This window comes from Tenrec ecaudatus, chromosome 9 (assembly GCF_050624435.1).
Source record: "Tenrec ecaudatus isolate mTenEca1 chromosome 9, mTenEca1.hap1, whole genome shotgun sequence".
Taxonomy (NCBI): Eukaryota; Metazoa; Chordata; class Mammalia; order Afrosoricida; family Tenrecidae; genus Tenrec; species Tenrec ecaudatus.
In genome coordinates this window covers 56836317-56859386 of record NC_134538.1, presented here as the reverse complement: position 1 = coordinate 56859386, position 23070 = coordinate 56836317, and the positions used below count along the sequence as shown (strand labels likewise).

The window sequence follows — 23070 nt, the reverse complement described above, 5'->3', positions numbered from 1 at the left end:
GACCTCAAAGTAAACCCTTGCTCTTCAATACTCTAAATTAGAATATTTACCTAATGCAATTCTTGTTTAGATCTCTGAACTACGGTTTCCATGAGCATTGATTGTAGATTCAAGCAAGATAAAATCCTTGTCAACTTCAAACTTTTCTCCATTTATCATGATGTTCTTTATTGGCCCAGTTGTGAGGATTTGTGTCTTCTTAACATTGAGTTGCAATCCGCACTGAAGGCTACAAGCCTTCATCTTCATCTGTAAGAGCATCAAGTCCTTCTCACTTTCAGCAACAGGCTGTGTCATCTGCATATCGCTGGTTCTAATGAGCATCCCTCCAATCCCGATGCCACATTCTTCTTCATATAATCCCGTTTCTCTGATGATTTGTTCAGCGGACAGATGTAACAAGTTGGTGACAATGTACAACCCTGGTTCACACCTTTCCTGAGTTTAAACCTTGCCGTGCCCCCTTGTTCTGTTCACACAGCTGCCTCTTCTTGATCTGGGTCAAGGTTCCTCATTAGCACAATGGGGTGCCTGGGATTCCCATTCTCTAGGTTATCGCAGTTTATCATGGCCCACACAGTTGAATGACTTTGCATAGTCAAGGGAACACAAGTAAACATCTTTCTGGTATTCTCTGCTTTGAGCTAAGATTAATCTGACATCAGCAATGATATCCCTATTCCAGGGCCTCTTCTGAATCTGGCCTGACTTTCTGGCAGTTCTCTGTCAATGTACCACTTCAAGCGTGGTTAGATGACCTTAAGCACAATTTTATTTGGGCGCCGTATCAGTGATGTCATTCTATAGTTTGAGCACTCTGATGGATCACCTTTCTTTGGAATGGGCACAAATTAGGAGCTCTTCCTGTCAGTTTGCCAAGTAGCTGTCTTCCAAATTCCCTGGCATAGAACCAGCGAGTGCTTCTAGTGCTTCTTCAGCTTCCAGAAGCATTTCAGTGGGTCTTCCACCAGTTCCTGGAGTCTTGCTTTTGATGAATACATTCAGGGAAGTTTGAACTTCTTCCTGCAGCACCATTGGTTCTTGTTCAGATGTTATCTCTTGAACTGGTGAATTGTCATCTAGTTAGTTTGGGTTCAGTGAATCTGTGTATTCCTTCCTTCTTCTGCCGATGCTTCTTGCATCATGCAACATTTTGCCTATAGAATCTTTCAATTCTTGGGGCAGCTTAGTATTTGTACCCCTGCTGCACAAATTGCTTAATTCCTGAGTTTATCTGGAAAGGGAGTGTGATTAAATCAGCTGCTAATTTAACGTGCTTCAAATTGTGAGTAGCATGCAACAATCACTCAATAAGTGCTTATCTGTTGCAATTATAGTCGTTCAATATTCTGGGGGAAAAAAAATCAAAATTCTTCCTTTCAGGTCATCCACCATTATAACTGGGCAGAAAAATCCAAGAGTTGTATCTCCAAAGGGGACAGATGCTACCTAGCACAAGAACCTGACTGCTCAATTTTGAGTTATCAGTAACAGTAAGCATCGGGTTTTATGGAAAGAAAACGGACATGTGTTGTGTTTGGAGGGAAAGTTCTCAAGCAGTGAGTTGCCAGAGTAGCGAACGAGAATCTTGCTTCTCTGACAGCAACTGTCCTCTGGCTTTGGACAGCAAGCAGCTTCCCAAAGTCATTTTCTCAGTTTTGTCACCAGATGGCGAAAGTGTCTCGCCCGTTGCCCAATCTGTATTTCAAAAACGTTAGTACATATGCCTGTCATAAGCATGAGGGAGGCCCCTTGGCAGAAGTTGTTAATGCTCCATCGCTCTACAATGGCACCTGTTGATGGCAGTTGAGACACCTTTGGAGTTCCTAGGTTGTGCAAACGGCACACTTGCTTGCTAACCACGAGGGTGGAGGTTTTCAGTGCCTCAGCAGAAAAACCTGGCGAGCTGTGTCTGAAAATCCTGCCATGGAAAACCCTGCAGGACGCAGGGCTACCCTGTGGCACAAGGGGTCACCGGGAGCCAGGTTCTTCTGCAGAGAGGGCGTATCTACATGTCGAGTAATCTCCAAGAATCTATCCAGCAACCCAGACACAGCTGCCGGCACTCAGTGCTAATCAGGGGACCAGGTGTATAACTGACAAAGTCTTTACTCTTAACAGACAATTCAGCATGAATCCTGAGATGCTAGTTCAGTGGTTCTCAACCTTTCTAATGCCTCGACCCTTTAATGCAGTTCCTCATGTTGTGGTGCCCCCCGCCCCCAAACCATAACATTATTTTTGTTGCTATTTCATAACTGTCATTTTGCTTCTGTTATGAATTGGGGGATGCCCGTGAAAGGGTCGTTTGACCCCCAAAGTGGTCACGACCCACAGGTTGAGAAGCACTGCAGTTGATCAGTTCTCTATTTGGTCAATCTCTCCTTCATCACTTGAGACACCCAGAAGACTCTATGGCAGGTCATAGGTTTATTTCCAACAATCACACCTTTTCTCAAACCTCATCAGATACCTTACCAGGACCTGCCTAATAAAACCAGCCCAGAGTGTCTCCAAGTTCACCTGTCTCTTGAAACGTAGCAGAGGCCTGCACCGACCCTCCAAGGGAACCCCCATTTTCTAGCTCAGGCAGGTACAAGTGCCACATGCTCTTCCAGCTTCAGGCAATGCACAACCCAGTGCCTTCAGATCCCAGTCTATCCCTCCCATGCCGGCTGCCTCTGATCCTAACATAAATGAATCTGCCCCGAAGAACTGCCTCGCAGGCTCCAAGACAGACAGCGAGCCATGTAAATAACAGAAAGCTCCTGCTTCCTCTGTTGTTAGGAGAAAAACTTCCCGCCCCCCTTTGTCTTTTCATTCTCCGTCAAAGAATGAATTTCTACACAAAGGGACTTAATTAAGAACTGTCCCCAGAAGCTGTCAGTTTCTGAGTCTCAGGAAGAAAACAGCTCCACTTACCATATACCAGATTACCACGAAGCCAGTCCGACAAATGCACAAGAACGTGGCTTTCTTCTTAGGCACTAAAGAATAACTTTCCTTCTTTAAGGCTTAGCGGGAGGCAAAACCCTTCATCTGCTAAAATCTACCAATGCGCTCCTGAATAATTCCTTCAGATGAAACAGCTCATTCAAGAGCTTGCTAGGTCATTTGTTAGGAGAAAACTGCTGGCGGGGCTTAAGTTGCATACTGATTTCATCTGGTGGCAAGAAGCTGAGTCGCTGAGATGAACTCAAGGAACGCAACGCTGACCTCTTATGGCCTAATGACCCAGACCTAAAGAACCCACCTGAAGTGCGCGGATCTGGCCTTTATACAAACAGGAGGAGTGCAGCAAAACCTCACCTGGCCACCTGGGAAGGCAGGCATGTACTCAGGTATGTCCTGACACTGGTCATTGATCCTCCTGCAGACTGAAAACAGCACTGAGGGAGGGAGGGAGAAGATCAGCCAGGGAGAAACTGATTGGGCACCAAATTTTAGGCACCAGAACAGAGGCATGTGGGACACTGGGTCCACGGCAAGGAGTGGACTCATCTTGTAACCTGGAAATATGGGTGATACTGAGGTGCTCAAATGACTCACCCACCACTTGTCTACTCATTTTGTCATATTCTGGTGGCTTGGGTGTGGCTGTGATGCTGGTAGCTACGTCACTGGTATTTTGAATGCCAGCAGGTCGCCCCACAGTGAACAGGTTTCAGCAGAGCCTCCAGACTCTATTGAAGAGCAGATAATGAAGAAGGTCGGAAGTTCTCTGCTTCAGAAGAAGGAACCACTGAGAACCTTATGCATAGCTACAAAACATTGCCAGATCCTGAAGGCCTAATGAATGGCATCAGGACGGATTCATAAAGCACATTAAAGCCTGTGAGTCGGTGGCTGTAGTCAACTCTGAAATCATGGCCACCCTACCCCTATCCCTACCCCTACCCCTGCCCCCATTCCTTACTCCCACCCCTACCCCTACCCCACCCCCTACCCCTACCCCCACTCCCTACTCCCACCCCTACCCCTACCCCACACCCTACCCCTACCCCTGCCCCCATTCCCTACTCCCACCCCTACCCCTACCCTACCCCCAACCCTACCCCTGCCCCCACTCCCTACTCCCACCCCTAGCCCTACCCCACCCCCTACTCCTACCCCCACACCCACCCCTACACCAACCCCTACCCCTACCCCCACTCCCTACTCCTACCCCTACCCCTACCCCACCCCCTACCCCTGCCCCCACTCCCTACTCCCACCCCTACCCCTACCCCACGCCCTACCCCTACCCCTACCCCTGTCCCCATTCCCTACTCCCACCCCTACCCCTACCCCCAACCCTACCCCCACCCCCACTCCCTACTCCCACCCCTACCCCTACCCCACCCCCTACTCCTACCCCCACGCCTACCCCCATGCCTACCCCCACCCCTACCCTATCTCCACCCTCACCCCTACCCCCACCCCCACCTCCACCCCTACCCCTACCCCCACCTCCACCCCTACCCCTATCCCCCACTACTCCTACCCCCACACCTACCCCTACCCCCACTCCTACCGCTACCACATCCCCTACCCCACCCCCAACCCACCCCCTACCCCCATGCCTCCCCCTACTCCTACCCCTACCCCTAACCCTACCCCCAACCCCACCCTCACCCCTACCCCCACCCCCACCCCCACCCCTACCCCTATCCCCCACTACTCCTACCCCCACGCCTATCCCTACCCCCACTCCTACCTCTACCCCATCCCCTACCCCACCCCCAACCCACCCCCTACTCCCATGCCTCCCCCTACTCCTACCCCTACCCCTAACCCTACCCCCAACCCTACCCCCTACCCCTACCCCGACTCTTACTCCTACCCCATCCCTACCCCTACCACACCCCAACCCTCTACACCCACCCCCAACCTACCCCCATGCCTACCCCTACTCCAACCCCTACCCCACCCCCTACTCCTACCCCCATGCCTACCCTTATCCCTACCCCACCCCCAACCCAATCCCTACCGCCACCCCTACCACACCCCCAACCCACCCCTACCCCCATGCCTACCCCTACCCCCACCCCCTGACCCATGTGTGCCAGATTAGCTCATTTTCCATAGGGTTTTCAGTGATTGATTTTGGGGGAAATAGATCGCCAGGTCTTCCTTTCAAGGTGCCTTTGAGTGGCTCTTGGTTAGCAGCTGAATGAGTTGGAAAGTCCTGAGTATCTTTGCCTTGACATTGCCTTCAGTGTGCATTAGAACTCAATATAATAAAGCCCCACATGCTCACAGCTGGTCCAATAAGTAGCACCATGATAAAGGGAGAAAAGGTGGACATTGTCATGGATTTTGATCCACAGTCAGTGCTCATGGAAGCAGCACTCGAGAGATCAAAAGGGTTTCATTAGGTAAATCTGCTTACTCTGAGGACTGAGGTGCACATGACCCAAGCCATGCTATTCTCCATTGCATAATGTGCGTGTGAAGCTGGACATTGAACAAAGAGGACAGTGAAAGAATCGATGCATCTGAGCCGTGATACTGGAGAAGAACATTGAAAGGACCATGGCCTGCTAAGAAGCAAACTGATCAGTGTTGGAAGATCTCTGCCTCTCTCCAGAGGCAAAGATGGTGAGAATTCATCTTACATACTTTGGACATGTTGTCAGGAGAGACCAGTCTTTAGAAAAGGACATTATGCTTGGCATAACAGAGGGGCAGCGACAAAGGGGAAGGCCCTCAGGGAGATAGCAGCAGTGGATGAAGGTTAGGTACAATGGTGAGGATGGCGCAGGGTCAGGGAGTGCTTTGTTCTGGTATGGGTAAAGGTTGATAAGGGGTGGGAGTGACTCAGTGGCACATGACAACAATATGGCTCACTGCTTGTCCCAGCGACCAGAAAGAAGACAATCACCCACAAAGGAGTGAGTGACGTCGTGGCATACTGCTCACTGTGCAGTACCGTCTCACATGGAGCTGGGGGGGGGGGGGGAGGGGGAAGACCAGGTGGCAAATGTTATTCAGTGATAAGTCCTTCTTCTTAGAAAACAAGAAGATCAAAACACATTTTGCTTTGGATGAATGATAAAATAGTCCCAGTTGTTGTTTACCCAAAAAAAACCCAAACTCACTGCCATTGAGTGAAGGCTGTCAGTGACCCCACCCCTTGCGGGTTTTAACTGTTTACAGGAGTGGAAGGTCCAGTCTTTCTCCTGTGGGGCTGCTGGTGGTTTCAAACAGATGCCCACACACATTGCAGTCCCGTGTGTAACCGCTATGCCAAGGTTCCCAGCAAGCCAGTTCTGATTCACAGCTACCCCATTAAGCAACAGCACAACAAACTGCCCGGTCCTGCAGCACCCCCACGATTGTTGTTATCTTTGAGTCCCTTGTTGCAGTCACTCCTACTGATTCATCTCATTGAAGGTCTTCCTCTTCTTCCAGGACCCTCCGCTTTCCCAAATTTGTGGCAAAGCTTTCTGGCTATACTTCTTTCAAGACAGAATTTTGTACTTCTGGCAGTGCACGGTATATTTAATACTCTGCCGGGACCATAATTCAGATAAATAAAGACATTCTTCATCTGTCTTTCTTTTCCTTGAATAGTTTCCGCGTGCACAGCAGGTGACAGAGAATACCATGCCTTGGGTTTGTTGCTCGCACCTTAAACAGGGAGTCATGTGGATGATCACAGACGTGAGTCAGATTGCACTCTGTCCAAACCTGGCCCTGTTCCAGGCCCGGGACTCACACTCCCCATATATATCAACTGAGCCCATAGCTCTATCCGTCTGGACACCATCTGAAGTAAGAGTCTGGCTGTCGTGTTAAACTTGGTTTCAGTACATCAGCTGCCAATTACTCAGCCAAAGTTGGACCACTGCCCAAGCCAAAGTGCAGCAGCTCTGCCAGCTCTCCCTGCCTCTTGAAGTCAACTTCTTTCAAAATACTCTGAAATTTGAACAGGTCACCACCAGCAGTTTCTTCAGTTAATGAAGTCCTATTCAGTAAAGGTTGTAAGCCTGGATGAGGGAGAAACTGCTCATTCGTACAGAAATGATCTATCTTTGCATTGAGACACTAGATAAAACAGTCCTTGAAGGTCTGGCCATTAAGTTCCATCAGCCGTCCCTCACATTGCCCAGGAGCAAGATGAGTTTGTTTTCTTCACTTCCTGGAGGCTTCTGCGAGCATAGGGGTGAACTTGGCTACCAGCGGGAGGTTCCGCAGCCAGACATGAGAGCACAGTTTATCCCTCAGGCCACTGGCATCTCTCAGTACTCTTCACAGGCCCAGGAAGCGTAATGCCCTTGTCAGTATTCTTTTTCGTTTTCAACCTATCCACCCTGACATTGTCATGTGTGCCACACAGCTCGATCGCCAGGATGTCAAGGCAAAGGCCCTCAGGACAGTATTCTAACTCGTTCAGCTGCTGACCAAAAGGCACCCGAAGGCACCTTGAAAGGAAGACCTGACGATCTATTTCCAGAAAGTCAATCACTGAAGACCTTGTGGATCACAGCTAACCTGACTCACCTGGGTTGCCATGAGCTCGAGCTGACTGCAGGAACAAGTTCCAGGATTGAATGTCCTCGGTTCCTATATCCCCTGAAGATAAAACATATGTGCTGGTAGCATCAGAATGCTATTAAAAGAGGAGCTATATCCCGGGAACCCTGCTTTTATTTTTGGACCCCTGGTGGCATCATGGGCAAAGTGTCGGGCTACTAACCAGAAGGTCATCGCTTCAAACACAGCAGCTGCCCTAAGGGTGAAAGATGAGGCTTTCTGAAAAGAAGAAGAAGAGGAAGAAGAAGAATGAGGCTTTCTTCTCCTGTAAATATTTACAGCCTCAGAAACCCTAGGGAGTACTAAGGTAGCCATGAGTCAGAGTCAACTCCATGCCAGTGGGTTTGGTCAAGTAATTTCCACGCTATTGAGACCCTATGTGTTGGAGTAGACAGAACTGTGTTCAGGGCTTTCAGTGGCCCCAACCTTTCCGAAGCAAATCACCGGGCTTTCTTTCCAACAGGCCTAGAGGTGGGTTTAACTACCAACTTTTCTGGTGTGCTTCTGGCATGTAAACTTGGTGTTACCCAGGGGCTCCTAACCTAAAAGAATTAGGAAGTAACCATAGTGGTTTGCCTGCATGCAATGAATCTTATTTATTAACTTTATTTTCTATTTTTTGTTGTGGTTGCTGTTGGTGTTTCTCCGATGAAAATATTAAATGCCATCTTAAAAAGAAACATTGAAAGTAAAATATAAAGAAACCTTTAAAAGTTGGAACTGGGAAACAGTGCAGCATGGGAGCATGAACAGAAAGCAAACATGTAATACAGAGGGGCCAGTGCTCCACGGAGTGGAAGTTAAGATTTATTGCTGAGCTCCCTAGAAGCCAAAAGGTAGAGAGGGATAGGTAGGAAGGGACCATTACTTTTAAGAGTTCTGGAATTTTGTATAGTCAGAACATGAACAAGCATCCAAAGTAGAGTGGAGCAAGCTTGGTGGCAAATGTCATGGGTCACCCTAGACAGCAAGAAGGCAAACATATATGGCCTTAAAATTTTTTTAAATATATTTTATGAACTGACTGCAAGCTAAACTTATGCCATATTTCTTTCTGATGACATTTAGTTTTTTTTAAATTCCTAATAGCTAGTTCATGTCTAGCTGTGTCTTCTTCAGTCAGATATCTGTGGCCATTGCCAATCTGGGCCACTTTAAACAAAACCATTTCTCTTGGATCTTTCAAACTGCATGGGAGAACAAATATGCGGCTCCAGACCCATAAGAGGACATGCATGAGAGAGTCTGCAACTTCTGAGAAAAACACGTCTTTTTCTTTCTGCACAGAGCTGAGACTCAGCCAGGCGTATCTCCCTGCAAGACAGACTCTTCAGGAAAGCCAGGCTTCACGAGTCTTTTCTGATGCTCTCTCCTTGAGGTCCGGTCCTAGGTCACTTGCCCAATTTGTCCAGGAAGACCAAATATCCAGACCTCAAGACCTGCAGATGTTCCCTGGGCAGTCAGCACGTCAAGGATTCCTCTCTTCCCAGGATTATGATTTTCAATCCTGTGCTTGTTTGCTTGTTTCTAGGAATGAATGTAACCATTGTACCACTACAAGACAACATAAATCCACATAAATCAACATTTACTGAATTGATCCAGTGTTTAATGAGCATGCACTATGTGCTACATGCCTATGTAACCTTTCCTTTATCCATGTGCCTGCCTTTACTCTGCTGCACATAAAACACATACTCCATGGCCCTATAATCACGAAGATGCACACTGGAATGTGAGCACAATTTCCATTGTCTGACAAACGAGAACCCAAATCTTAAGAGCTTGATGACTTTCTCTAGTTACTTAACTTCTTTGAACCTTAGTTTTCCCTTCTTAGAAAGAAAGACAATGCCCAGGACATAGCCTTCTGTTATGTAAACTAGAAGAGTTATAAAAATGTAGACATTAGATAGAATCATAATTTCCTTCTTCCTATTACAAAAGACCAAAATTTTATCATACTTACATATAAAATATCATGTGATGGTATATGCCATAAAAGTTATATTCCCCCCACCAACCTGTATTAGGTACATATCTAGAAGGCTTAGAAAAGCTTAATATTTTATTTTTTATTGGCTACATGGATTCAGAAAGAAAGTAAAAAACTGAATTGTATCAAATCTTCGAGTTCCTACTCATACCCAAAACAAACTAAGAGTCAGCAACAGCGTGCGTGTTGGACTGACAGAAAAGAGCATGAATTTTGTACAGACTGATCCATTCCACTTTGCCAAGGCAAATAACAATAGTATTGTTTCTAGTTAAGCAACATCAGTCAAAATATACTAATACCATTAGATTAACAAATGAGTACTCATGTCGTCCTTTTACTAACACTTATTCATAACTGCAACAGAGTTCTATTTGGAATGATCTCTTGATTCCAAATTTCATATAGAGGTGTTTTACATTCATGACATTTTAGATATTAAGATTCCACAGGGAACTAATCACAAGCTGGAGAGCAAAGCCAAAAGAGGGTTTCATTTTCTCAGTCCCAGATCATGTCCCCTCCTAGGGCCCTTTTCATTAGTGCCTGCTTAACTGTTCTCATGCTTTGAGAGATAATTTAGCAAGGAGTACTTATTATTAATTAATCACCTCCTTTTCTTCAAAGGCTTATAAATCAGCTATGAAAAGTTCTGGCAACTAATGTCGATACAGTGAACTGATATCCCAACCCAAAGGGAAGAAATGTGAAGTTTTCGTGGTCCCATAAGGCTTTATCTCAGAAGGGTGCATAAATTCCATTAGATTCTGTAAAGCACTTAAAGAAACAGGCAGGCGCCAGTTCTGTCTTTACAGTGCCTCAGGGGACTAGGATCCCCCATGATAGGAATACCTTGTTTTGTTGCTCAAAATGGAATAATAATAATAAAAAGAGATTGGAAATGCCATTGACTCGTATGACAGACATCAGGAGCAGGTGAACTCAGAAATGCCAAACTGCTCAGAAGATCCCCTTAGAGTCATCATTTAGCTATATGCGACAGAAGGACAATTAGTCAAAGCCATAGATCAGACCTCACGTGGTGTTCCGGATGGAACAGATGGAGGCGGTCTTCTGAGGAGCCCCTGGTTAGTCACCAAGCACGCAGGGAACTGTTCCCAGCAGCCATTGCCTATATTTGACCCTCTAACCAATTTTCATAGATCTCACAATATTTGAGATAACTGCTTCATTGTGTTCAATATGGCTATCCCAAGCCATATTGAGTTTCCCCTCCTTTAGATTCCTTTAATACCCAGAGCATCTTAGCCTGGGCACTTTTGCCTAACCGCTTCCTGGGCTGCACTCAAACTATCTAGATCAATGGTTATCAACCTTCCTAATTCCACGACCATCTAATACGGTTCCTCATGTTGTGGTGACGCCCCAACCATAAAATTATTTTCGTTGCTACTTCATAACTGTAATTTTGCTACTGTTATGAATTGGACAACCCCTGTGAAAGGGTCTTTAGACACCTCCCCCCACCCAAGAGGTTGCGACCCATAGATTGAGAACTGCTGATCTAGAGAGAAATATTCTCAGTGAACAGGAAGAAGGTTGAGGCCAGAGTTCCTGTCTTAGTTATTCTGTATTGCTAGGGTTCGGTCTCTATGCAGTTTCCATCAAAGTATGCCTTGTTTCCCCTAAAGGCTGAATTTAAGAATCTATCCTCATGGAGTCCCAGGGTGGGGTAAACAGGTAACATGCTTGACTGCTCACCAAAAGATTAAAATTGCAAGTTCACTGAGAGGTGCCTCAGAGAAGGGGTTGATGGGATAATTCTGAGAAGTCAACTATTGAAACCCTTTAAAACATAATTTTACTCTGACAAACATGACATCATCATGAGCCACTGAAGACTGGAAGTCAACAAGTTATTTCTGTAGCTCTACTCTGACAATCAAGATGTCAGAGCTGGAAGCACTTTAGGTATATTGAAACTCAACCAAATTCACTCCCATCCAGTCAAGGCTGACTCACAGTGACCCCTATAGGGCAGGGTTTGAACTGCTCTTGTGAGTTTTTGAGAGTGTAACTCTTTACAGGAGTAGAAAGTACGATCTTTCTCCCTAGGAGCAAATGCTAGTTTCAAACTGCCAACCTTGCTGATCGCAGCCCAATGCATTATCACTATGCTACCCAGACTCCTTAGCCTTCGGTAAATGTGGTCCAAATCTCTCTAATCTTACAGATACGGAAAAACATAATCCAGAGAGAGGTGAATTTGTTTTCTTTGATTGCTCATCAGTTAGGGGTAAAGTCAAAATACTTTTAACCAAACCCAGTGCAATTGAATCCATTTAATTAATAATGACCATATTGGGCATATTAGAATTGCCCTAGAGTTCCAAAACTGTAAATTTTGAAAAAAGCAGACTGCCACATCTTTGCCCTGTGAAACCCCTCAGTTAAAACCACAGACATTGTAGTTTAAAACTGAGCACTTGACTACTGAACCACTGGGGTTCCTCAGAGTCAGCAGATCAGAACCAAACCCACTGCCTTAAGGTTGATTCCCACTCTTCTAGATCCTATAGGATAGGGTTTTTCTTTAAGAGCTAAAAGCCTTATCATTCTCCTGAGTTGTGAATGGGTTTGAACTACTGACCTTGAAGTTAGCAGCACAATGCTAATTCCACAGTGTCACCAAGGCCCCTTAAAGTCAGAATGGTAACACATAATATCCCACTCAGTCTCTGCATTCTTTCCACATCCCGTACATCAGCACTATTTCTGACCATCCTGATTTTATACCTCTACTACACTTAGTAACCCCTTCCTAAAAGCATTAATGAAGTGCCCAACACACACCGATCATAGAATCAGTAGAAAACTAAAATAATATCTCTCTGAACATGGCCTTCCATGCTTTGCGGCTCTCTTCCCAGAGTTCTCTCTGCTGGCAGAGAACAAAATCTGCAGCATGCTACATCAACACAGGCAGGCCACAGGCTGAGTCTCTCACTCCCATCAAATCAATGCTGACCCTTAGTGACCCGCTGTGGGTTTCCAAGACTGTAAATGTTTATGGGAGTAGAAAACCCAGTCTTTTTTTTCTGAGGAGCTACTGGTGGTTTTGAACTGCTGATCATGCAGATTGCAGCCCAATACTTAACCACTACACCACCAGGGTTCCCTACCTAGCTGAATGTGAAATGGCTTAACAGCTATTCTTCAACCTTCAACCTACTAAAGTGTTGGGGCAGGATCTTCAGATTTTACCCACTGAGGCCTCAGAGTGTTGTGCAGGCCCACCAGTAGTCCTCTTAGTATCTCCATACACTTAAGGTTTCAGTGAGACAGAGGCTTCTGTCAAGTAGAGCATGGGGGAGAAGGCATGGGCTTTGGAATAGAACACTTAATAGGACTCATAAATATGCTCCTGATAGCTGTGCTGCCTTGGAGTTATTTAGATTTTCTATGCCTCAGTTTCCTCCTCTCCACAAGATAGAGTTAAGAGATAGTGATCTGTATAATAGAGTGACAAAACTTTCAACTCAACCAGGTGCCCAGCATTCAGGAGATATGCATCCGGGAAGTGGCAATGCTATCTATATTATTACAACTGCTTATCAAAAATAACACATAAAGGAGACTTCTGTGCCAACTGTTTGATTTTGGCCCTCAATAAGCAAGGGTTTTCCTTTTTTCCTTTCAATATTTAGAGCACTCACATGGTGTCCTGACTGCGTAATCTAGGGAAATGGTTTAGTTATGTGAATAGGCTTAGCTATTAGCTAAAGGATATATCCCAAATGGCACTGTAAATTATCCCATGATTGAAAACAGGAAGAGAATTTCGCCAACACCTTTAAATTGGAAGCGGCCAATGAATGTTGAAAGTACAGCTGCTAAGTGTCCAACCCCGTCATGAGCTTCATCCTAAGGACACCTTTCTTTAAAGCGAGTATCAAAGGAATTCATGAGGATTAGCCACCCTGCTTTAAATGATTATGTCTCTGCTGAAACATTCAGGTCTTGCTACAGGGGCACGCTCTCTGGCCCTGACAACCAGAACCACCTCATCTTTAGAGTAGGTTGAATTACATATCCCCATCAGAAGTCTAGATCTGGTACAGCAGGTAAGGTCAATGCCCCGGGGCCACAAGTAGGGGGCACACTGAGCAGTTTCTATCAACCCTGGTCATTTCTCTGTCGAGCTGTGACAGACCATTCAGCAAAAGTAGTGCTTTCAAATTTGAAAGCTACCGTGGCTCAAGGCAGACCATGTCATCTAGCTCAGCTGAGTGCAGAAAGAAAAGAAACTATTACAAACGACTGTACCACAGAACGGATCAATTTTCATCACTGAAAGCAAAGAAGAGGCCGTGGTCATTGGCATGGCGCGTCCCAGTGCAATGAATGACAGATTAATGAGGTTGGCTTGTATTTTGGAGATGTTACGGTCGTTATTTAAGTGGCGGGGCTTTAGAGAGGGCTTACAGCCTCCGCGCTTGCCATAGGTGCTGTTTTTCAAAGCCAAGCCTCGGTTCCGCCCTTCTCCCGCCCCTTTCCTGCCAGGTGCCACGTCGCCCCGGCGGCGGGGCCGGTCGCTTACCACGAACTCCTCCAGAGTCTGGTAGGTCTTGCCCCGGAACTCGCAGTAGTTCTTCCTCTCCTTGCACTGCGGGCAGCACTGGCTGGTGTCGACGTGGATGCAGCGAGGGTGCAGCCGCGGGCACTCGGGCTGCGCGCACAGCGGCCCCTCCTCGGTGCACAGGCACGGGCAGGCCGAGGGGCCGGGCGCGAACTTCTCGCCGATGGCGTACACGAAGCCGCTCTCGTCCACACAGCCCTTCCCGCGGTAGTCCGGGTACGCGTACTCCTCGGGGGGCTCCAGCGTCGGGGCCAGCTCCTGGCCCGCCGAGTCCTGCGCGGCGAAGGCGTCCAGAGCCTCCACCTGGGGGGTGTCCCCCCGGGGTCGCACCTGCAGGTCCCCGGCCTTGGCCGCTCCGCCCTGGGCGGCCCAGGCCTGCTTCTGCTTACTCCACGCCTCCCTGCCGGCGAGCCCGCGGCCGCTCTTGCTCTTCCAGTCGCGGCCGCTGCCGCCCTCTTCCCTCGCGGGGCGCCCGAGCTCGCTCACCCGCCCCGGGCTGTCCCGAGAGGCGTGTTCGCGCTTCTCCTGGCCGGGTTGCTCCGGCGCCTGGGCCAGCTTCTCCAGAGGGATGCTCGGACTGCACAGAGCTACCATCAAGCAGCAAGTGACCAGGAGGGAACTGGAGAGCGCGCCAACTGCCATTGCAGAGGAACCGGGCATCCCCGACCACGTCCGGGCGGGCGGGCGGGGAGTGCCGCGGAGGGGCGAGTGGCATTCACCACCCGGGAACGCGCCGCCGCCAGCCGGGAGCCGCCGTCCCTGCGGAGAGAACGGCAGCACAACTGAGCCCCAAGGCCTGAGCTCGCCGCAGCTCGCGGCGGCCCCGCACCCTACCCTGCACTGCCGGGCTCTGGGCTCTGCTCTGGCTCTCCAGCAAAGGTCTGGGCGTCTGGGCCAGGGGCTTGCCCCTGGGGAAGTACCCAATGTTCTAAAGCGGCATGGGTACAGAGAGAGGCCATGTCCGAGGAAAACACCTGCCCACTGTATTTCCTTAGGTCATTTTAGAAGGTTCAAGAAGAATGGGTGGCCCTGCGGGGGGGGGGGGGGGGGGAATCAGACCAGCATCGGCTCCCCACTGAGAACTGGGCCCATGCTTCCAGGAGTGCTCAATTAAGAGCTACTGAAGTCAAGCACCTTAAGTACCCCTCCCTAGCTCCAGGCATCACTAGTACTTAAAGGGTTCTAAATCTAACATTCTGCAGTGAAGTTAGAGAAAGACAAATGGGCCTTTGGGGGGAAGGAGAGGAGGAAAAATACAAAGTTCCTCCCAGGATCCTGTGGCTCATTTTCAACAACTTTTTGATGTTTAATTTTGGTAATGCAGCAGATGCCTCCTGCCTTGCCATCTCCCAACCCCTGCTGCCCAAGAGAATGCCTGGGCCCCTCCTTCCCAAAGAGGCTTTATGGAGGTACCAGGGGGATTTGGTTCTGCATTGGCCAACAGGGTTCTGTCCAGTCCTCTGTTCAAGACTTGGGGCAAGGCTGGGAACTACAAAGCTCTGTACTTTTACCGGAAGAGCTGCTTTGATCAGGGAAAGGACCATGGCCTTGGAGAAGACATGGCCAAAGAGAGGGAAATGGGAGTGAGAGTGAGTGAGTGAGTGAGTGAGTGAGTGAGTGAGTGAGTGAGTGAGTGAGTGAGTGAGTGAGTGAATGAAGGGGCACAGTTTGAAAGAGGTAATTGGGGCTGGGGGCACTGGATCTTGGCTACCATTCATTGCACTCCTAGTTTCCCCTAGCCCTCTGATCTCAATTTCTGTGATTCCCCAAAGGGGTGGCAAGAGCCCAAGTGCCTTAGGACTAGGACAACCTAGCCTTTCTTTTTTTCATCTTCAGCTCAAATTGTTCTCAAAGCTAGGCTCCCACCTGGACTTCTCGGTTCCCCTCAGACCTTCCCCACCCCCAATAGTGCTTGGCTCCTGCCTGCCCTGTGCTCCTCCCCAGCCCAGGCCAGCAGACCTCAGTCTGCTCTGTGAATCCGCCCCTGTTTACAAACTTGGTGAGTGAAGATGCCCTCTGAGGCCAATACCCCTGGAGCGCACCCTAGTCATGCACATGCACCCTCACCCCTGTGGGCATGCACCCAGTCTACATACATGAGAGCAGAGCGCCTGCCAGACACCAGGACCGCTGCAGGCGCCGAGGCTGCCAGGGAGGGCGCAGCCCAGGGCCGCCCTGGCCCATCCTCCGACCCGGCGCGGACCACGCGGCGCGGTGCGGACCTGGCCCAGAGTGCGCAGCCCCACCTGCGCGCTCCACCCAGCGCGGGCACCCCGCTAGGGCGTCTCCGCGGGCGCTCTCATCCAGCTTCTGGCAGCAAGTTGGCGCAGCCGAAAGTCCCTGCCGGCGTGGATCTTCCCGAAGTCTCCGGGACAATGCACCCGCGTGCTGCCAGGTCCCGCCACGTTCCGCTCCGCAGGCAGGCAGGCAGGCAGCTGCGCTTGGCCTGCACACCCCGGTCTCTCCAGACCAGGTGACTGAAATCCCCCTGGCCACCTCTGCCCTTCAGAGAGAGAGAGGAGTGGCCCAGGGAGCAGCTGGCGGGCTAGTGGGTCCCGGGACCTGCGTGGGAGCCGGCATGTCTGTCGCGTGGCTCTCTCCTGTCCTTTTGCTGCAGCTACCGCAGCCGCATCCTGTCCGCTCCCATGGGGGCCCCCGCCCCTACTGGCGCCTCTCAGGAAGTGTTGCCTCCGGGATGAAGCGCTGCCCTCCCCCTCCCCTACACCCACCCAGCCAGAGGGCCGCCAGCCGCTCTGGCTTTTCTTCCACACCTTTTGAAGGACCCACCTGTCAGCAGCAGCTTCCGGAGCTCAGAGGCTGGCCAGAATCCTCGCCGGACTGCCATCCTCCTCCCTTGTCTCTCACTCTCAGCTGGACCTTTCATTGTTGCCCACTTCTTTCCCCTTTTTCTTTCTTTTGACTCCATCCTTCCTAATTGGCCCCCCTCTGGCTTTCCTCTCTGTGGCACGCTTTGTTTGCCACTGTTGAAATACGGAAACGAAATTGTTCACTTTGGAATTCAGAGACCTTGTTAGTTGAGCGGACTGTTGGGAGTTTTTTTCTCCTCTGCATTCAGGAACCCAGGGAGTATAGATGTGATAGAGGAAGAAACTTGAAGCATCCAAAGGCATTCTCTCTCCCTTTCCTTCCCCATCTCTCTTTCAGCTGCTACAAATGGAAACACCCTTTGCTTCTTTGGGAGGTTGATAAGCTGGTAAGCATAGATCTGTGGCGGAGATTGCTTTGTTTTCACTCTTTGATCTCGGTCCATCGATTAGTTACATTTCTTGGATAAAGGAAGAAGGCCAACCAATGTGTTCAGAGTCATCCTTAAAAGGGCCCTTGGATAGAACCATCCTTTCACAGTGCAGCCATCCCTCTTCATATAATAGTAAACCTGCAATCCAGTTGTGGAGCGGACCCACGAAGATTTTGTGTGGGTCAGTGTAACATCTGTGCCATCAGGCTTGGCGGCTCGTTGTTTAGGAGTGGAGCACTGGACCCGTCTTCTGAGGCAGCTCTGAGTGGACTTGAGCATAGTGGCTGAGCACGTGAGCCTTTAGAGTCACCAGATCTCCAGTCATGTGCTCTGTGTGTCCCTCACACACCTTTCCCTTGACTTAAAGTTCAGGCCCTCTACTCTGGGTGAGTAGGGTGTGTGTATTAGGGGGGGGGGGAGGGGATGCATTGAGACACATTGTACTTTCCCCCACAGTCTTCAAAGTAGAGAGCCCACTGCCACTGTGCCTCCTTTCCCACGATACCCCAGCCCCGGGACAGAGTGGAAGTGGCCCGTGGGGCTCCCTCGGTCAGGTCGCAATACAAGTCTTTGTGGCAGCAGCCGGCACACCTTCCTCCAGAGGGGTGCACAGTGGGTTCAAAAGGTCCACAACCGAGTACTTAACTCATCGGAACTCTTCATAATGTAGAAACCAGCTCTAACGGAAGCGCCAAGAAGGACAGGAAGCGAAATGCTTGTGGGAGGCCAGTCTTCTCTCTCTAGAAACCAAAATGATGGGCATGGAAGGCTTTTGTGTCCAGAATATTTTCTTCCCCCGGTCCTATCCCCAGAGGGTTTGAGCTTCTCTACTTCCAAAGCCGCCATTTCTCTCGTCCTATTATTTCAAGCCAGTAGGTAGGCCAGCTTGACCCCTGGGATAGGGTAACTGGGGGTTCTCTGTATCTACCTCCTTCTAGTTCTTCACCATATGCTCAATGCATGACCTTCTTGTCAAAATCATGCTTGTATCATAAATAACCACGGATTCCACATTGCCACCAAAGCGAAAACGATAACTTTGCAGCATCATCGTTTATAATACGGTAAGTGGGTCCTCCCTGGAGTGGCTTGTGATGCGCTCAAGACATCTTGGTTCAGGTGACAATTTTTCCCATTACATTGCAATATTTACCAGCTCATTATTTTCAGACCTTTACGGATTTTGTTTTGCTTTTGTCAACAGTCACTCTCATTTATTGTTATGGGCCGGCTCCAAATAGAACTGGTAAGAATAAAGCTATCATAGTAGGTGCAAAAGATTCTGTTTCCAGTGAGCATTTGATGGGGGTCATATGGAGAGATTAATGACGTTCCTTTATTGATCCCACTCAATCACAAATCTAGTCTAATCAGGAAACCCTCTGTCACAGTCTCCTGGTCACAGTGGAGAGCTCAGAATATGAGCCTGTCAAGCTTGCAAGAGGAATGACACACTTAGGAATTAATTATGCTTCCAAGTATTCACATCACTTTATTCTTTCAGATACTCTCAGAAGTGATGTGATAGGGCAGGTGAGATGAGAGAGGAAAGCAATTTCAGAAGGATTTCCATCCTTTGTGAGGAACAGTGACCGTCCAGCCTTGATTAACTAAATTCAGAAAATATAGGGGGTTTTGCAGCCATCCAAAGAATTACGATTTACTGCCAATGCAATAATTGTGACTGATTTTTATTCCCATTCCTCCTATCCTCCCTCTCTTTCTCCCTCTCTCCTCCTTCCTTCCTTCCTTCCTTCCTTCCTTCCCTCCTTCCTTCCTTCCTTCTGTTTAAATCTTCCCAGGACACAGACTAAAAGTGGCAATGGAAAGACCTCTGGTCACAGAGGGAGGTGACCTGGACCTCATGATGACTCTACAAAGCACCAATTTTGAGGAGATAGACAAGTCTCCACATGTCTCACCAACGCATTTGTTGAATCTTAAAAACACGAAGAAAGGTTCTGGAAATAGGTCTGCTATTCTGCCCTATTTCATCCCAGCATATTATTTCCACGTCTCCTTTGAAGCAGGAATCAAATCAAACAGCTTAAATAAGAATTCACGTTTCATACTGAGCCTGGGAGTAAGTGTTTGGCTTCAGGGCTAGTCCAGAGCAATGTGTAAAGAAGGCAGGCTTTCTGCAGGGTCCTGAGGCACTTCCATGGCAGGCACTCCTGTCCCCTAAAGCATACGTACTCTTTCCTTCCTTCCTCTGCAGGGCCAGAACATGATTCATGTCACCGTTACAGCACTTCTCCCAATCGGACTTTTCAACCAGGTATCTGCAACTATGTCCAAATTGACAGCTTATTAAGGGGCCAGGACTATACTATATCCGTCTTCATGTGCTTGAAGCCTAAGACCGTAACAGGATCAAGTGTTAGGAGCGAGGGAGATAACGAGAGAAAGAAGGGAAGGAAAAGGAAGGGAGAGGAGGGAAAACAAGGGGAGGAGGAAGGGAAGCCTGGAATCACCCATAATCTGGGCACTTTGAAACTATCTCCTCAGTTCCTTACAATACCACTAGTCTCGGTGGACTACTATTGGCTTCTCATTTTGCTACTTGGAATACAAATCTCAAAAAAAGGTATTGTGTCTTGACCAAGAACACACAGTTAATAGGGAAAGGATCAGATTGAAATTCAGACTTCTGATGTGAATCCTTTTTTAAAAAAACAACATTTTATTGACATATTCAAATGCACTATGATTTAATAGTTTAAACATATTAAAAAGCACTGTGCCATCATGTCCACAATCAAGGTTTGATCGTTTTCTTCATTCTTGTATCTATTGTTATTAACTCCCTCTCATCCCTCAGCCTCCCTTGTCAATAACCCAAGGACCCATTAATCCACATAGTCCCACTATAGATTGACCGATCCTCGGATTTATGTAAAGAAAGTCTTACCATGCTGTACTTTCATAGTGCTTTTGCGTTGGGCTGCTGACCATAAGAAAGTCATACTTAAAAAAAAAAAAACTAAATAAAAAGTCCATCAGCAGCCACGAAGTAAAACACAGATAAACTTCAATCCAAAAGAACATATAAAATAATTATTAAAAACATACACACTTGAACAAGTTAAAAATGAGTCGAGGAAAATAAATGAAAGATGTTAATTTCTGTTTGTTTGAAACTAGCTTGTGTGCCATAAGAGAATTTAAATCTGTTTCACTTTTATTTTTCCTCCTGTACAACCATGCAGACTCTTGTGTAGGCCTGATGGATTAGGAATCTTGGTGGTTTTTAAGGCAGGGATCTCTCTCATTTAGTTTTTATTAGTTACAAAAGCCATCGCATAAGAAAAGAGATAGTATCCCATTAAACCCCCTATACATGTGGTACATTTTTGTTCTTTGTTTACAATGTTCCCTACGCTCCCTCCCTCCTTGCTTCCTGTCCCTTCCAGCTCCTCCTCCCTGCAGGTCCTGACCTTGGCCTCACTGTAGCCTTTACAATCCTGTCCTTTGGTGTGAAAACCATATTAATTTAATTTGTCCCTTATAATAATGGTGTCATAAAATATTTTATCTCAATGAGGTTGACTAACTTTCATCAGGGTGCTCCAAATTTTTCCATCTCATGAGGTCAGGCTCATCATTGTTTTTCAGGATGCATAATGATCCATTGTGTCTATTTACCAAATTTGGTTTGTCCACTCCTCTAACGACAGGCTTTGGGGTGGTTTCCATATTTTTGCTATTATAGAAATTAGTGCAATAAACATAGATATGCATATGTCTATGTCTATAGAATATATACCAAATAGAGAGAGAGTGCAGGATCATAAGGTATTTGCATTTTCATTCAAGGAAGTGACATACTGTTTTCCATAGCGATGGCATTAGTGTGCCATCCCACCGGAAAGTATGAGGATCCCAATAGCTCCACATCCAACCTAGCACTTACTATTTTCTGGTTGGGTTTTTGTTGTTGTTTATTTGTTTTTGAATTTTACTAACAGTGTCACTGTGAGGTGGTATGTCCCTGGTGTTTTAATTTTGAATTTCTCTTATGGCTAATGAACAGGAACCTTTCTTCATATGATTGTTGGCTGCTGTGATGTCATCTCTACAAAATTGTCGATTCATATCCTGTGCCCATTTTAACAATATTTATTTTAATTCATTATTAATTGGGAGTTTTAATACATCTCTCATATCATAGTTCAATCACATCAAACAGTATTGTACAATTGCTAGCACAGTCAGTTTCCGACGTGTCATATCACAGTTCAATCACATCAAGAAATAATGTACAATTGTTACCACAATCCGTTTCCAAGCATTCTCTTTCTTCCTGGACTCCTGACATCATCTCCCTTTTACGCCCCCCCCCCTCGGTCCCACTGTAATCTTCCCCTCCTGAAGTCCTTATTCTACTTGCTGTCCCTATAGGTTCAAGCACCCGGGATTCATATACCGAACACCAGAAAGACAAATAGTGCAATCTCAAGAGGGTGACCCCCAATGACATACCACCTCTGAGACAGAACAAACAAAAATACAGAGACCGATGAAAAGCAGATCAGGGCCAGAGTGCAGCAGAGGGGGAATCTCCTGACCAAGTTTTACCTGTTCAAGTCAGGTGTATCCTGTTGATCTTCTGTGCTCATCTCCCCAATGCACTGTTCATAACCACTTTCCTCCCATTACTCTAATATGGATAGAGAGAGATCTGCCAAGGCTTATTTCTTATGTAGTGCCCACAAATGTACCTTGGGCTCTCACTGTCACCCATGGCATTCTGAAAACGTGTGCTCATTTTTGGACTGGGTTATTTGTATATTTCTTATTAAGGTATTGGAGGTTTCTATAGATTTTTGAAATTAGCCCTCTATCTGACTTATCACTGCCAACCCCCCCACCCCCATCTGTGTGTCTCTTTTGCTCTTTTGATGAAACCTTGTGATGTATATAAAAGTCATAATTTAAAATGGTCCCCGTACTGTATTTTGTCTTCTGTAGTCTGGATGCAAGGTCTGCATATCAGAGTTATGGACTTGGATTGGGCTGGGATGCTTTCTTGACACATAATTAGTTCTTGATAGAAAGATCTTTATTATACATATATGATTGCCACTGGATTTGTTTCACTAGTCAGCCTGGCCCAATATAGTCAGTGATTGGTTTTCCAAATTCTTTCAAAAATTGTACTGAGATTTAGATAGGAATTGCATTAAATTTATGGAGTGCTTTTGGTAGTATTGACATTTCATTCTATTATGTTTTCCTCTACTTGAACCCCGAGGAGCTCTGGAGGTGAAATGCTGATGTGTTGGGTAACTAACCATCGGGTCAGCAATTGAAAGCCACCACCTGCACTGTGGGAGGAAGACAGGGCTTTCTAGTCCCATAAAGGGCTAGCTCCGAAACTCACTGGGGCCATTCTATCCTTTCCTATAGGAATGCTATAAGTTGGCATTAACTTGATGGCAGTGAATTTGGTTTGATCTGTCCATGAGTATGGGACTTCTCTGTAAACCTCTTTTGGTTTCTTGTAGAAGTGTTTTTATAGTGCTTGTATTTGTGTGCATGTAAGTCTTTTGCTTCTCTGGTAAGATTTATCTTAGCTTGTGTGTAGTTATTGTACATGGTAAAGTGCTTGTAATTTTCTTTTCAGTATCATCTTCTTTAATATACAAAACTTCAACAGATTTTTATGTTACTCTTATACTCTGATATGTTGCCCAT

At 47.2% G+C, this 23070-nt stretch overlaps 1 protein-coding gene across 1 annotated transcript in view; it reads right to left on the bottom strand.

Annotated features, from left to right (window-relative positions):
* VWC2 (von Willebrand factor C domain containing 2) overlaps window positions 1–14774 on the bottom strand; it is a 136087-nt gene extending 121313 nt beyond the window's left edge. Inside the window, exon 1 of the mRNA XM_075557503.1 lies at window positions 14076–14774. Within this exon, the coding sequence (XP_075413618.1) occupies window positions 14076–14774 (699 nt within the window). The remainder of the gene's footprint in view (window positions 1–14075) is intronic.
* Between the last annotated feature and the right edge of the window lie 8296 nt (window positions 14775–23070).